Consider the following 15,527-nt stretch of genomic DNA (forward strand, 5'->3'; position numbering starts at 1 on the left):
GCTCTGGCAAGAGCAGATACGCCTTAGCAGAGCAACACTATGGAGGATCCAATGCAATGCATGCTGGGAGTGTGGCTAAGACAGGACAGCAGCTGCTGGATTATTTATTTACTTATTAGTTATTACTCAACATCAAAAAAACGAAGATCATGGCCACTGGTCCCATCACCTCCTGGCAAACAGAAGGGGAAGAAATGGAGGCAGTGAGAGATTTTACTTCCTTGGGCTCCATGATCACTGCAGATGGTGACAGCAGCCACGAAATTAAAGACGCCTGCTTCTTGGGAGAAAAGCAATGACAAACCTAGACAGCATCTTAAAAAGCAGAGACATCACCTTGCTGGCAAAGGCCCGTCTAGTTAAAGCTCTGGTTTTCCCAGTAGTGATGTATGGAAGTGAGAGCTGGACCATAAAGAAGGCTGATCGCCGAAAAATTGATGCTTTTGAATTCTGGTGCTGGAGGAGACTCTGGAGAGTCCCATGGACTGCAAGAAGATCAAACCTATCCATTCTGAAGGAAATCAGCCCTGAGTGCTCACTGGAAGGACAGATCTTGAAGCTGAGGCTCCAAGACTTTGGCCACCTCATGAGAAGAGAAGACTCCCTGGAGAAGACCCTGATGTTGGGAAAGACGGAGGGCACAAGGAGAAGGGGACGAGGGAGGACGAGATGGTGGGACAGTGTTCTCAAAGCTACCAGCATGAGTTTGACCAAACTGCGGGAGGCAGTGGAGGACAGGAGTGCCTGGCGTGCTCTGGTCCAGGGGGTCACGATGAGTCAGACACAACGAAACGACTAAACAACAACAACTCTGACAGTTGGCAATTTTATTTTGTCACAGACACTTGTAAGACACTGTGGAAGCCTTTCCTTTCCCGCCACCCACCCAACATGGGATAAATAAACGACGAGGGAAGAATTAGTTCCCTCAGACATATTCTGAGTGGGCTGGTATCTCGACGTATGAGGGACAAACGTCTCTCACATCGTCCAACGTTTTTTTAAAAAGGGGGCCTTATCACGTTGCCCCCGCCTCGGGCTCAAACTTTATCCAATTAGGTGACGCTCTGAACGTGATTGACAGGCTTTTCCCCTCCACAACGCTCACTTCTTGCGTCCTCGAGCCTGTGTAGTGATTGACATCGTCGCGCGGTTGCAACGCCCCGCCCCTTCTGCCACCCGCCAGGCTCCTCCCCATTCCCAGCTGACACGCGCAAGGCAAGGAACGCTCTCTTTCGCTCCTCCTCCTCATGTCACTCACTGCTCTCACAGCCCCGCCCCGCTTAGCAAGTCCCGCCTCCCCTCCGGTTATAAATTGCGAGGCGAGCGCGCGCCTCCTCGCCCTCGCAACGGTTGCTTGAGGCAGCCTTTTAGGCCGCGCGCCCCTCCCTCGCCGCCCCATTGGTAGCCTCGCGGAGCTCGCGCTCCTCCCCTAAGCTTTTCCCGTTGATCCGTTGCCCGGGGAAACGTTGAGGGGTGGGCGGAGTCTGGGAAAGGACCAAGAGCGTTTGGAGTTGTAGGGGGGGAACAGGTGCCAAGTTGGGAGCTGGGAAAGGTGGGTATTGTGGAGGAATTGGGGGGGGGCGGGGGAGAGAGACGGACGCAATGTGGAAATGGGGCAGGGGGGGCTGGTTGGTGGGGGGCCAGGGGGGGAAATAGGGGACGGTGGCTGGAAAGGGGCAATTGGGTTCCAGTGTGGTTAAGGTGCTGCACCTAGGCTCAGGGAGACCCAGGTTCGAATTGTGACTCAGGTTAGGACTGTTATAGAAAAAAATATAATAATAATAATAATTATTATTATTATTATTATTATTATTATTTATATTTATACTCCGCCCTCCCCAGCCAAGGCTGGGCTCAGGGCGGCTAACAAGCAATAATAAAAGAAAATTGAATGAATACAACTTAAAAACAAGATTAAAATACTACATTAAGATATTGAAACATTAAAATGTTAAAATGCATCCTCATCACATGGGGAGAAGGAAAAAGAAAGAGGGGGAGGGAATCAAATTGGCTCCAAGCCAAAGGCCAGGCGGAACAACTCTGAATAAAAAATTTCCTTCCAGTAGCACCTTAAAGACCAACTGAGTTTGGTTCTGATAGTTGGTCTCTAAGGTGCTACTGGAAGGAATTTTGTTTGTTTGTTTCGACTGCGGCAGACCAACACGGCTAGGTAAAGGTAAAGGGACCCCTGACCAATAGGTCCAGTCGTGGCTGACTCTGGGGTTGCGGCGCTCATCTCGCTTTACTGGCCGAGGGAGCCAGCGTACAGCTTCCAGGTCATGTGGCCAGCAGGACTGAGCCACTTCTGGCGAACCAGAGCAGCGCACGGAAACACCATTTACCTTCCCGCCGGAGTGGTACCTATTTATCTACTTGCACTTTGACGTGCTTTTGAACTGCTAGGTTGGCAGGAGCAGGGACCGAGCAACGGGAGCTCACCCCGTCGCGGGGATTCGAACCGCCAACTTTTCTGATCGGCAAGTCCTAGGCTCTGTGGTTTAACCCACAGCGCCACCCGCGTCAAAACCCGGCATCAAAAGCCATTTAAAGGAGCTCACCCTGCAGGGATTCAAACTGCCAACCTTCTGATTGGCAAGCCCTAGGCTCTGTGGTTTAACCCACAGCGCCACCTGCGTCCCTTACACGGCTACCTACCTGTAAATAGAAAAAAATAGTGGGTTTGGCTTTTGCTGCCCAATTCCCCCAAGTGACTCTGAGTCCCCTAAGTCCATCATCGGTCAGAGATGAATGGATGGAGGCAAGATCCATAGAAAGCAAGGCAGATCTTTATTTTTCTGTGACAACAGAGTTCCCTCCCCTCCTTGCAAGGAGGCAGGAGAGAACAATGGTGTGCAAGCCCCTATAAAGACTTTTGAAATTGCCCATCCTGTACCCCAAGACCCCCCCAAAACATCATACATACATCACAGAAGGAGGTGGTCTACAGCAGAAATTTGAGTGTGTTGCTTCTCTCCTGTCTGCCAGGATACCTGATCATGCCTTACTTGATTGCCTTTTCTGGGTAGCCTGGCCATTCCTTTGAGATAGTAAATACTTTTTAGTTCCTGAATCTCTTACACATATTGATAGTTTGCTCAGCTTAACAGATACTTGCCAGGCTGTATTTACAGGGAGGTGTAAGCCCCTACAGCCCAAAGACCATTGGAAAGCTATTCCCATTTCCTTCCTCCTTGCAGAGAAATATTTGAGGTCAATTTGAGAGAGTCAAAATGGCTTCGGGATTGCTCTCCTGTATTATTTCAGACATGTGGTTTATGTACTTACATACTGTATGTGTGTTTGCCTTGGACATTTATGAACATTTATTCTGTATTTGAGACCTTAGAATTCTTATAACATAACTTTCCCTATTGTTATTTTTTATTACATTTCTTAGTCGCGTTATAAAAAAAAGGTCTTAACAATATAAAATAAAACCAGATAAAATCAATTAAAAATTAGGGGAATCAACCTTCCCTTGGCTACTGGCATTTCTCAGTCTACCTCCCAGGATTGTTGCGTTGAAAAAATGGGGGACAGAGGGCAGGAAGCCTTGTCTGCTGCTCCAAGCTTGGAGAAGAGTGATGATATATCTATCTCCTGGCAAATGCTGAGGACAAAGATCCAGAGATCACGTTAAAGGTGGCCGAATTCTGTGCGGTTGCCATAAAATTTAGGGAACAAGCTGTGATATCATCATGATTAAGGTTTTAAATGACAACTTCGGGTTATATTTTAGTGAGTAAGATCTAATTTATATATTATAATTGCTGCTATATCTGTACTTTCCCTGTTATACTGAACTGCAAATTTAAATGGATCCCTATTTCATGACTTCCCTGATTTTGTACGTGAGCTGCAACTGGTCTGTGACCAAAATAATAAATTCATTCGATACCCCATTTATTTATTTATTTAGTTAGTTAGTTAGTTAGTATACTGCCCTTCAAAGGGCGGTTACCCTTGCATTTGATACTGGAGGTGTCGATTTTTAGGACCCACCTTATTTTTGTGATTGTAAGTAGTTTTAAGCTGCTTTTTAATGTTGTGTTTTGATGTTGTAACTCGCCCTGGGACGTTAGAGTGAAAGGCAGGCAATTAATAATAACAGCATAACATAACTGTAATAAAATAAAGGGGGTGACAGTTAGTCGGTGACAGTTAGTGCTGGGTCCTGGCTGGAGGATTGTCAAGGGGATGGATGCTGATCACATTCACATGTGTGGGTTGGTGAAAGACGTGCCCAGGGGGCTTGAGGTCAGCAGGTGAGGTGGGAGAGAGGCAACTAGTTGAATGCGATGATAGAGAGAATTGATCATGTTGGAAGGAGGATGTTGCGTGGGTTGAAAGTTGGTAGGTGGAAACTGACTGGCTGGGCATGGAAAGGTATGTAGGGTGATTTGGTTGGGAAGATGACATGAGACTGTTGTGATGGACAAGGGATATAATAGGGGAGGGTGAAGATTAGGGAATATGGATAAATAGCAGTGCTGCCCACCAAGATTTATGCACAGGAACAGGTTGATCTGACTGCTGGGCTCACGGAGGGGCATATTATTTGTTGTTGTTGTTGTTTAGTCGTTTAGTCGTGTCCGCCTCTTCGTGACCCCCTGGACCAGAGCACACCAGGCCCTCCTGTCCTTCACTGCCTCCCGCAGTTTGGTCAAACTCATGCTGGTAGCTTCGAGAACACTGTCCACCATCTCATCCTCCATCGTCCCCTTCTCCTTGGGCCCTCCATCTTTCCCAACATCAGGGTCTTTTCCAGGGAGTCTTCTCTTCTCATGAGGTGGCCAAAGTCTTGGAGCCTCAGCTTCAGGATCTGTCCTTCCAGTGAGCACTCAGGGCTGATTTCCTTCAGAATGGAGAGGTTTGATCTTCTTGCAGTCCATGGGACTCTCAAGAGTATCCTCTATTATTTTTTATTGTGCTTTCTTTCTCCCGCCCAAGGAGTGGATAGATAGTTCTCACCTCATTTTACCCCCACACCAAGCCTGTGAGCTTTGGGCAGGCTTCCTCAACCTCGGCCCTCCAGATGTTTTGAGACTACAATTCCCCTCATCCCCGACCACTGGTCCTGCTAGCGAGGGATCATGGGAGTTGTAGGCCAAAAAACATCTGGAGGGCCGAGGTTGAGGAAGCCTGGTTTAGGCTGAGAGAGAGAGAGATGCAGGGTTTCCCTCTGAGCTTCATGACTGAGTAGGGACTTGAACCCAGGTCCTGGCCCCTGAGACACACTGGGGGCCACATTAAAGGAGGGAAGAGGAAGCTGTAAAGAAAGAGAGAGGGGAGGATGCAAGAACAACAGCGATGACTCTAGCCAAAGAGCCGTTCTTTCTGGCTTGTGTGCCTTGACTTTATTCATGGTCAAAACAAAAAAAATTCCTTCCAGTAGCACCTTAAAGACCAACTAAGTTAGTTCTTGGTATGAGTTTTCGTGTGCATGCACACTTCTTCAGATACACTGAAACAGAAGTTGCCAGATCCTTCTATATAGTGAGAAGGTGGGGCCTATTGCAGAAGGTAGGCCTATTGCAGTCGTTAAGAGTCGTCAACAGGCTCATCACAGCTATCTGCCAATCACCCATTCCCACCACCCTTCTGAGTAATACCTCTCCCCACCTTCTCACTATATAGAAGGATCTGGCAACTTCTGTTTCAGTGTATCTGAAGAAGTGTGCATGCACACGAAAGCTCATACCAAGAACTAACTTAGTTGGTCTTTAAGGTGCTACTGGAAGGAATTTTTTTTTGTTTTGACTATGGCAGACCAACACGGCTACCTATCTGTAATTTATTCATGGTGTTTATGACTTTTTACAGGATCCCGTGGTGAAAGATGAGTGCCAAGCGGCGTGGCCCGCCTGGCGAAAAGAAAGGGAAGAAGACCAGCAGCCGTACAGCCCCTGTGCAAGTGCAGCAGCCGAGCGAAACGCCCCCAGAGCCGCTCATCCCCGAGGAGCCTCCTGGTATTTCCACAAAAAGTTGTTTCCCCTTCAGGTGTTCCGGTCCCAGATCCTCAGCCGCTGCTGAGTAGGCTGAGCTCCCCTTTGATCTGCCACCTCAGGAACGTTTGGCGCCCGTGACGAGGCTTTTTGCCGCTGGAGCCGGATCTTTTAAGTGTTGTGTGTGGGCTCCACCCTCGGGGACAGCTGTGTGCACTCACTGCTCCTCAGAGGCATCACAAAACTGCAATGTAAATGATGCAGTTGCCTATGGTGGCTTATTATTTTGAAGGGCTTTGCTAGCTCTGGGGAGGAGCTCATCAGACTGTCAAATGAGCTCCCCGCACCCTGCTCTCACAACCACAAGAAGTTTACCTCAGCCCCGAGTTGGCTTGTGAGATTTCTCACTCTTTCAAACATACCTTTGCTGAAAGAAAGGAAGCTGATTGCTCAGATTGCAGCGTTTCATCTCTATTCTTTTTCCTTCTTCGTTTTTGTGGTGTGATCCCAAGTATTGCAGAACACACACAGGCCTCGTCGTAAGAAGGGTAACATCCAGGTGGGGGGGGGGGCAACTGCAACGTTTTGGGAACCTTAGAGTTGAAACTTCCCACCTTCCCAGATGCTTTTGTCCTCTCAACCCAGCTTCCCTCCTCTCTGCCAAAGGGGTAGAGGAGGAACCAATCTATTTGCTGATCTAGGCTACCTTCTGCCAACCTTGGAGGAAGGCCCTTGAGCTCTACGCCTGCCCTCCATCCTCTTTCTCCCACTCTCCCCTCCAGCGTTGCCCGCTGCCATTTGCAGACATTACCAATGATTCCTTATTTTGCAAAAGTCCACTGCTGTGATTCCGTCCTGGCATAAAAATGGCTGAATCTGCATGTGACCAGCTGCGCTAGACCAGGGTGTGTGGATGGGGAGTGTGTGCAGGCAGCCTTCAGGTGTGCATCCTCTCGGTTCCTGATCCAGCAGGCAGTAGAGCCCAGCGCCTCTTTCCATGCACCAATCTCCTTATCTGGATCAGGCCGGCTGCTTTGGCGTAGCGCTGGCCAAGCAAACACTTAATAATAATAATAATTTTTTTTTTATACCCTGCCCTCCCCAGCCAAGGCCGGGCTCAGAGCGGCTTACAAGCAATAATAATAATAAAAAAACTTGTGATTTCTTCATCATTAGCATCCTTCCAAGCCATGCGTTTGGGTCTTTTAAATAAATAAATAAAAATATTTAACACCTTGTATAAGCTGAGCTAGGAGACCAGACTGCCCCCCCCCCAAAAAAAAGAATTCTTCTATTTCTGGACCTCGCCCTGTGGCATTAGAACCCCCCCAAAGGTCATTGTGGGCAGTAGCCGCATCTCGTGCGTTCTGTCTCCTACTCACCCCGCCCTCTTAGCACCCTCCCTCCCCATTCCTCTGGTGTGTTTCCACAGTAACCCATCGGGATTTCCAACGGCAGCTCTTCAAAGCTCCGAGCAGCGCTTGCATCCTGGCGGTGGTCCTCGTCTGCCTAATGTAACCGGGCGCAGAGCCCCTCTCCACCAATCCCATCTGCCACGACAGGCAGGGAAATGACATCCCCTGTCAGGCGATTGAATGCTGCCTGAATTGGGAAGTACAGCTGTGGCTGGGCCCCCACGAGCCGGAGCCGTGGGAGGCTCTTCTTCAGCTAGCGCAGGGAGTTTGATTATGGAACAGGGAGTGCGGGAGAGGAGATGAAAGGGAGCTGGGCGAGAGGAGGGGAGGGAAGAGGCTGGACAGAGGTAGACCCTCCTGAAGGAACATTGTGGTTCAGAGGAGGAGGAGGAAGCCCCCTCCAATCTGAACCTGCCCCTTGGCTAATCGTTCTGTCGGCCCCCCTGGGCTCCTTCGTCTTGTCCGCGCTTGCTTATTCATCTGTTTGCTTGTTTATAATTTTTATAGATTTTTAAGGGGGGGGGGGTTAAAAAAGCCCAGCTGGCAAAATCACGCATCGCCTCCAGTACTGATTTTAAACTGCACATAATCTAAATACAGAGCAGTGAGATGGGAAGAGGTCCACATGGGACGTGCTTCGGCATCAGGAAGGCTTATCTATTTATTTGTTACGATCATTTGATTTTGAAGCGGGGGAATGGATGCCAGCTGCTGGAGGAAGCCGCCTTGCCCTGCTTCCTCTTCCTCCTCGCAGCTACAGGTGTCTTGCGGGTGTCCGGCCGTGGATGGATTCTGCTCCACCAGGAGGGAAGCATCCAGTGGCCTTGGGCTCCAGCCTGGCCGCTGAGAGGTGCTGCCCCACTCTCAGAGCTGGTTAAGGCATATTATTCAAAGGAGAGTATTCCTGAGGTCTCCGAGGTGCAGAGGTGAAACAGATGACATGCCTGCGATGTGTGTGCAAGGGAACTCAGCCGTGGCGCCTGCTTCTAGTTTTCCAGGTTTTGCTCGTGCGCCACAAGACATGCCGCTCTGCGGGGGGCACAAACAAATGGCGGAGAGCCAGCCTTGCTCTGGACATCTCTAACTAGGGATGGGAGGCTGAGCAACGTTCCCCAGCGCTCATGTTACAGATGTGGGGCAGAAGCATCCTGGGCCCATTACCTTTAGGGGGGGGTTGTTTTTGTTTTCACAATGACCCCCTTAGCCAGTGTGGTGTAGTGGTTAAGAGCGGTAGACTCGTAATCTGGTGACTGGGTTTGATTCTCCGCTCCTCCACATGCAGCTGCTGGGTGACCTTGGGCCAGTCACACTTCTCTGAAGTCTCTCAGCCCCACTCACCTCATAGAGTGTTTGCTGTGGGGGAGGAAGGGAAAGGAGAATGTTAGCCGCTTTGAGACTCCTTTGGGTAGTGATAAAGCAGGATATCACATCTGATCTCCTCCTCCTCCTCCTCTTCTTCTTCTTCTTCTTCTTCTTCTTCTTCTTCTTCTTCTTCTTCGCTGCAGCTTTTGGAGGTTCCAGGGGCAGATATGATTTGCTTAAAATGTGTGTGTGTGCAAGGGTGGAATGGGGCTTGTAAGGGGCACCAAAGTTTCATAATTCCAAATCCTCTTGGATTGGACAGGTTGAGACTTTTGCCTTTCTTTCCTTGCTCCTGCTTCTCTGCAGGTGGCCAGATTTTGACTCCATTTTGCTCCAGCTTTCATTGAGGTTTCCTGGACCCATGGCTCAAAGAATCATAGAACTGAAGGGTTGGAAGATGGAGCACAAAGTCATTTAATCCAACCCCCTGCAATGCAGGAATCACAGCCACAGAATCCCTGGCAGATGGCCACCCAACCTCTGCTTAAAAACCTCCAAGGAAGGGGAAGTCCACCACCTTCCAAGGTACTCCACTCCACTGTCAAACAGAACAGAAAGTTCTTCCTGATGTTTGGTCAGAATCTCCTTTCTTGTCACTCGAATCCATTGGTTTGGATCCTGCCCTCTGGAGCAGCAGAAAGCAAGCTTGCTCCATCTTCCATGCGACAGCCCCTGAGATGTTTGAAGATGGCTATCCTATCTTCTCTCAGTTTTCTCTTCTCCAGGCTAAACATACGTACCCAGATCCCCAACCGTTTGGGGAGAAAAATGCCTGAAGCGATGGCGCCTGGGAGAGCCAGTCTTAGGTGTCGTCTTTGCAGCCCACCCATCCCGATGAAGGGAGTGGGCAACAGGCCATTCCTTGCCTGGGGATCCCACCTGCAGGGGCCGCCTCCTGTTCTTCATCCCACCTTCTCCCTGTCTTCCCTCTCCTCCAGCAGCGGGTGGTGGTGAGCGGGGGAAGGAAAGGAAGCAGGACGGGACCTTGTCTGTCACTTAACAATAGCAGGTAACCCCTGATCAGATGGCAGCAGTAGGAGGAGAGCAGACGAGGGGATTGGCATGCGTCTCCCCAAGCTGGGTTTGGTTAACAATTGAGTTATCAATCCTGGGAGAGAGCCCTCGCTTGACAAACAGCTCTATGAGAAGGAGAAACGAGATCTTCCAGTTTTCCTGGGAGAGGCACCCTCTCTCGCCTAGGGTTTAGGGTGGGGATGGAAAACCTCACATCCGAAGGCTCCAGGGCTCTTTGTCCGACCTTCAGGCCCTTCCCCAAGCCACACACCCCTCTCCAAGCCACTCATTGGCCCTGCTCGGCACCTCCTTGAGTGCTTTTGCCTGGCTGGACTGTGTCCTTGAATGGTGGATAATGGCTCCTGCTTACCTGGATGGAGGATGGAGAGAGGGGTGTGTGTGTGTAAACCTCATCTGTTACATCCCTTGCTCTGTCCACTTTTTGCCTCTGGCCCTTGCATGCAGGCCCTTGCCTCCCAGAAGAGAATGTGGCTGGACTGGAAAAGCTACCTTGGACCTGGCTTATGGCCCATTTGCCAGGACAATGTCTTGGAAAGGGGTGGGCCTTAGTCACATTTGTCACCCCCCGCCCAAGTTCTTAAGCAGTGGGCTGGGCTCCCCTCAATATTGTGTGGTTATGTTGCATGACATGTCAGCTCGTCGTGTGACATCGGTCCCCTCCATAGTGGGGGCAAGCCAGCGACAGGCGCTTAGTGCCAATAGTTGGAGGAGACCTTCTCTTTGCAGAAACCAACCGAGCTCTGAGGACTTCTTTGGCCATTGAATCTCCTCTTCAAAGGGCCAGTTAGTCAAAAGCAGGCTTCCTCAACCTCAGCCCTCCAGATGTTTTTGGCCTACAACTCCCATCATCCCTAGCTATCAGGACCAGTGGTCAGGGATGATGGGAGTTGTAGTCTCAAAACATCTGGAGGGCTGAGGTTGAGGAAGCCTGGTCAAAAGCTAGCCACATCCTCTGGATGTGTTCGCTGCAGCAGTATACCATAGCTACTCTTCTCCGATTTGCCTCCCTCCGAGGGATACGCGCCTGCTGCAGTTTTCCCCCTCTCCTGCTCCTTGCTTGCTGAGTCTGTGCTTTCACGTTCCACTTGTGCCAGCTGCTACGGTATATTCCTCCGGCTTGCCATATGGTGAGAGCCGGCGTTAGTTTTGCACATCTCACTATCCCAGCACAGGGGCTGCCTGCGGTGGCCTTGCCTGCCATCCCCCCAGTCCTCTGATCTTCTCCAGGGAAAGTTGCAGCAGTCCTTTTATAGGAGGAGGACAACGCAGCAAGAGACAGACAGCTATACCCAGGCGTTCTCTGGTGCCAGCCTCACATCTATCAGGCTCCCAGAAGGAGAGCTTTCCATCCTCTTGATCGAGTGTGGATTTGGATATGCTGCCTCAGGCACTGAAATGTCTCTGGCAGGCCTCCCTCCTTCCCGCCTTCCTTTTCTGTATCTCCTGCAAGCCCTTCTCTGGTGTGTGTGTGGGGGGGGGGGAGGAGAGAGAAATATGGGGGAGAAAATAAACCCTTCTCAAACTGCCGCTTTCAATAACTATTACACATTTTAGTGCATGACAACTCCTGACACACAAGCAGGTTTACGGGGAAGTTAATTGTAATTTGGTTTGACAACTCCAAATGTTCCGAAGAAGCGCTGAACTCTTGTCTCCTAAAATCCATGAGTTTTTAAATTTCTTTTTAAAGAAATACAAAATTACTGTTTGGGTTCTTTTGATTTGCCAGTTAGGATCCACGCCGCAGTCCTGGTTTCAAAACCCACGCTTAAGCACACGCACAGAGCACGCTGAAAGCCGAATTTTCATGAATTTTTGAAAATCAGGTGTGCACAGTTCCCTCAGAGTTTGGCAGGGCTTTGTGCAAATGAATGTCAGCTGGAGCACGAGATCCTGCCGGGCATTACTCAGCTCTCTTTTAGACTCTCCGAGGAGGGGATGAGGCCAAACTTCACCAAGCTCTTGACAAGCTGGGACTTTTCTTTAGGAATCTGACGGCAGGATTAGATCAGAGGGGGTTCATCTAGCCCAGCATCCTGTTTTCACAGCAGCCAACAGAAAGCCCACAAGCAGGATATGAGCACAACAGCAGCCCTCTCCTCTCACTTAGAGAATCATAGAACTGTAGAATCGGAAGGGACCCGAGGGTCATCTAGTCCAACCCCCTGCAATACAGGAATCTCAACTAAACCATCCAAGACAGGTTACCTTCCAACCTCTGTTTGAAAACCTCTAAGAGGGGGTCCGTTCCACTGTCAAACAGCTCTTTCCATCAGAAAGTTCTTCCTGATGTTGAGTCGGAATCTCCTTTCTTGTAACTGGAAGCTATCAGTTTGAATCCTACCCTCCAGAGCAGGAGAGAGCAAGCATGCTCCATCTCCCATGCGACAGCTCTTAAATGTATGCGCGGTCTGGCATGGTGTTCTCGGGTGGCTGCAAGGAGTGTCGTGAGTGTCTCTCGGGTTCCTCAAAACTCTCTCCCAGAGCAGTTGGGGCCTTCCCAGAAGCACCGCTGCCGAGTGTTCCTATGCCAAGAGACCTATTTGCTTTCTTGGAGGGCGTAGCGGGTCTTGAGGGCCTGGGATGGACTTCCAGTGGAGACCTTCATGTTTTGAGCAGTTCCTCTAGAGATGCAAAACCCAAAGGGGATCTGCCAGAACAAGTGGGTTCTTGTAGCATGTGGATGCCTGCAGATGGCCGTTGCACTCAGCTAGAGCCCACCCAACTGGGTACCAGAGCTGTGCTTTAAAATAGAGTAACTCCAGCCAGCTTTAAAGAGTGGCTGGGAAAACCCAGCCAGATGGACAAGGTGGTATTATTATTATTATTATTATTATTATTATTATTATTATTATTATTATTATTATTAAAGCTGCGCCTGTGAAGGCCCAGCCAAGGAGATGGCTGCCTGCTTTGTGTTGCCGACGAGAGCCCTGTGAGTTCAAAGGAGCACTTATCTCTAGTCAACCATCGACTGTGAGGAAAACAGCCATTTTTAGGGCAGCCTTACAGGGCCTCCTAAGCCCATCCTTGTTTCAAGGCCATAGTTTGGAGGCCAGGGAGGCCCCAAGTGGCGAGATGGCGCTGTGTGGGGCTTTTATTATTGCATTTCTATCCCACCTATTCCTCCAAGGAGCTCAAGGTGGTATCCATAGCTCTCCCCCTCCTCATTTAATCCCCACAGCAACCCTGCGAGGTAGGTTAGACACAGCGAGGCAGTGGCTGGCTCAAGGTCGCCCAGTGAGCTTCATGGCTGAGTGGGGTTTCGAAACCTGGTCTCTCCCAGTTCCTAGTCCAACACTCTTATCATCATGTTGTCTCATGCTGGGGGTTGGCAGGTGCTCATCCCCCCCCATTGCAAAACCCTGTCTTGGGGGAAAAAACTCCCCCATTGCAAAACACCAACGTTATTTGAAGGTTTAAATATATGAACACCTGGATACCTGTTGGTCAAAGGCCTGGAAACGATGCCTTATGAGGAACGGCTAAGGGAGCTGGGCATGTTTAGCCTGGAGAAGAGGAGGTTAAGGGGTGATATGATAGCCATGTTCAAATATATAAAAGGATGTCATAGAGAGGAGGGAGAAAGGTTGTTTTCTGCTGCTCCAGAGAAGCGGACACGGAGCAATGGATCCAAACTACAAGAAAGAAGATTCCACCTAAACATTAGGAAGAACTTCCTGACAGTAAGAGCTGTTCGACAGTGGAATTTGCTGCCAAGGAGTGTGGTGGAGTCTCCTTCTTTGGAGGTCTTTAAGCAGAGGCTTGACAACCATATGTCAGGAGTGCTCTGATGGTGTTTCCTGCTTGGCAGGGGGTTGGACTCGATGGCCCTTGTGGTCTCTTCCAACTCTATGATTCTATGACTTTAAATGGGTGGGAACATGGGGTGGTGGTGGGTGTTTTTTCCATGTGGGAAAAAATGCTAGTGACCTGTGCCATCCCCTCCCCCTGCAGTGACTATGGGATGTTGCCATTGGTCTAACTCAGCATCGCCCACACCAGCTTTTTTCCAACTTGGCCTTTTCCGGATGTTTTGGACCACAGCTCCCATCAGCCCTAGCCGGTGCTCAGTGGCTGATGGGAGTTGTAGTCCAAAGTGCCTGCCGGACCCTGGATTGGGAGAGGCAAGGCTGCCCCTGTCCTGCCTTAGCAGCAGCTTTGCAGGGTTTCAGGCGTGAGCTTTTCCCAGCCTCACCTGGAGAAGCCCAGGACTGAACCCTTCTGCAGGCCGCGAAATGAGCTGCGCCGCGGAGAAATAATTAGATCTTCCTCCTTGCAATTTGGAACAATGCACCCCTCCCTTTCCCTGATTGCAATTACACCCATGGGTGGGTCTCGCTGAGCTTGGAACGTGGTATTGGTGGGGCAAGAGCTGGAGAGAGGGAGGCTCGAACACTTGTGCTGAATGCAGACACCTGCAAGTGCCACTCAGATCCCATCTGCCTTCTAAGCCTTTAGGCAAAACGCAACCAAGTATTATTACTTTTTTTTTAAAAAAGTGTTTTTAATATATAAACAGAAGCTTTTTTGGAATTCTGTGGCAGCTGCCTTGATCTGCATCGGAGAACAAAGCCTTATTCCCTAGGATGGGCCTGACAGCGATCGCGGGTTGTGTGTGAATGAAGCAACGTGTGGTTCAAGAGGTGTGCAGCCCCTCCCCGCCGATCTTTGTGTGCTGTTGCGAGGGGGTCTTGGGGTGCACCTCTCAGACCGCCCAGCCTAGCTGCTTGCAATCTCCAAGTGTCTTTCAGTTTGATGCCGACTGCATTCTCGATGGCCCTTCGGTTTTCAGCACGCCGCCTGCTTATGAATTTATTTCCTTCGCCTCCCTTATTTTCTGTGGGGCCTCCGGGACCGTGGGGAGCTGCAGTCTACCAAGTTGCCCTTGGAATCTCTCTGTGGGCGGCGTTTGCTTTTGGCCAGGGGCCAGTTGCCATAAATAGCAGGATTGGGAAGGACTGACTGTGCCTGTGGCCCTGAGCGCTTCGTACCTTCCTTGGCACGAGTCGTTCACACTTCTGCTCTGCCCTTGCTATGTGGTTGCGGCGCACTTGGGTGTCATGGAGCTGGGAGTGACCTAGGAGGCCATCTACTCAAATCCCACTTCTCAGTGCAGGATGCAACCACAACGCCCCTGGCGAATGGCCGTCCTTGAAATACAGTGCCGCAAACTGTGCACCATATTCCAAATGCACACCGTATTCCAAATTCCTATTGCACCATAGAAAAGGGTGTGGAGACAGTGTGGTGTAGTGGTTAAGAGCGGTGGACTCGTAATCTGGTGAACCGGGTGTGCTTCTCTGTTCCTCCACATGCAGCTGCTGGGTGACCTTGGGCCAGTCATACTTCTCTGAAGTCTCTCAGCCTCACTCACCTCACAGTGTTTGTTGTGGGGAAGGAAGGGAAAAGGAGATTGTTAGCCGCTTTGAGACTCCTTGTTGTTGTTGTTGTTGTTTAGTCGTTTAGTCATGTCCGACTCTTCGTGACCCCATGGACCAGAGCACGCCAGGCACCTCTGTCCTCCACTACCTCCCGCAGTTTGGTCAAATTCATGCTGGTAACCTCGAAAACACTATCCAACCATCTCGTCCTCTCTCACCCCCTTCTCCTTGTGCCCTCCATCTTTCCCAGCATCAGTGTCTTCTCTAGGGAGTCTTCTCTTCTCATGCGGTAGCCAAAGTACTGGAGCCTCAGCTTCACGATCTGTCTTCCAGTGAGCACTCAGGGCTGATTTCCTTAAGAATGGATGCGTTTGATCTTC

General features: G+C 50.2%; 1 protein-coding gene across 3 annotated transcripts in view; it reads left to right on the forward strand.

Annotated features, from left to right (window-relative positions):
* Nucleotides 1–1,350: 1,350 nt before the first annotated feature.
* The window catches only part of DNAH2 (dynein axonemal heavy chain 2), a 142,709-nt gene continuing 128,532 nt past the window's right edge, over nt 1,351–15,527 (forward strand). For 2 of the 3 annotated variants that reach the window (XM_028701690.2, XM_028701687.2), the window contains exons 1-2: nt 1,351–1,555; nt 5,830–5,975. In XM_028701690.2, the coding sequence (XP_028557523.2) occupies nt 5,846–5,975 (130 nt within the window). In that variant the 5' untranslated portion in view covers nt 1,351–1,555; nt 5,830–5,845. The remainder of the gene's footprint in view (nt 1,556–5,829; nt 5,976–15,527) is intronic. The other variant, XM_028701689.2, reaches the window with a different exon arrangement.

Source organism: Podarcis muralis, chromosome 13 (assembly GCF_964188315.1).
Source record: "Podarcis muralis chromosome 13, rPodMur119.hap1.1, whole genome shotgun sequence".
NCBI classification, from domain to species: Eukaryota; Metazoa; Chordata; class Lepidosauria; order Squamata; family Lacertidae; genus Podarcis; species Podarcis muralis.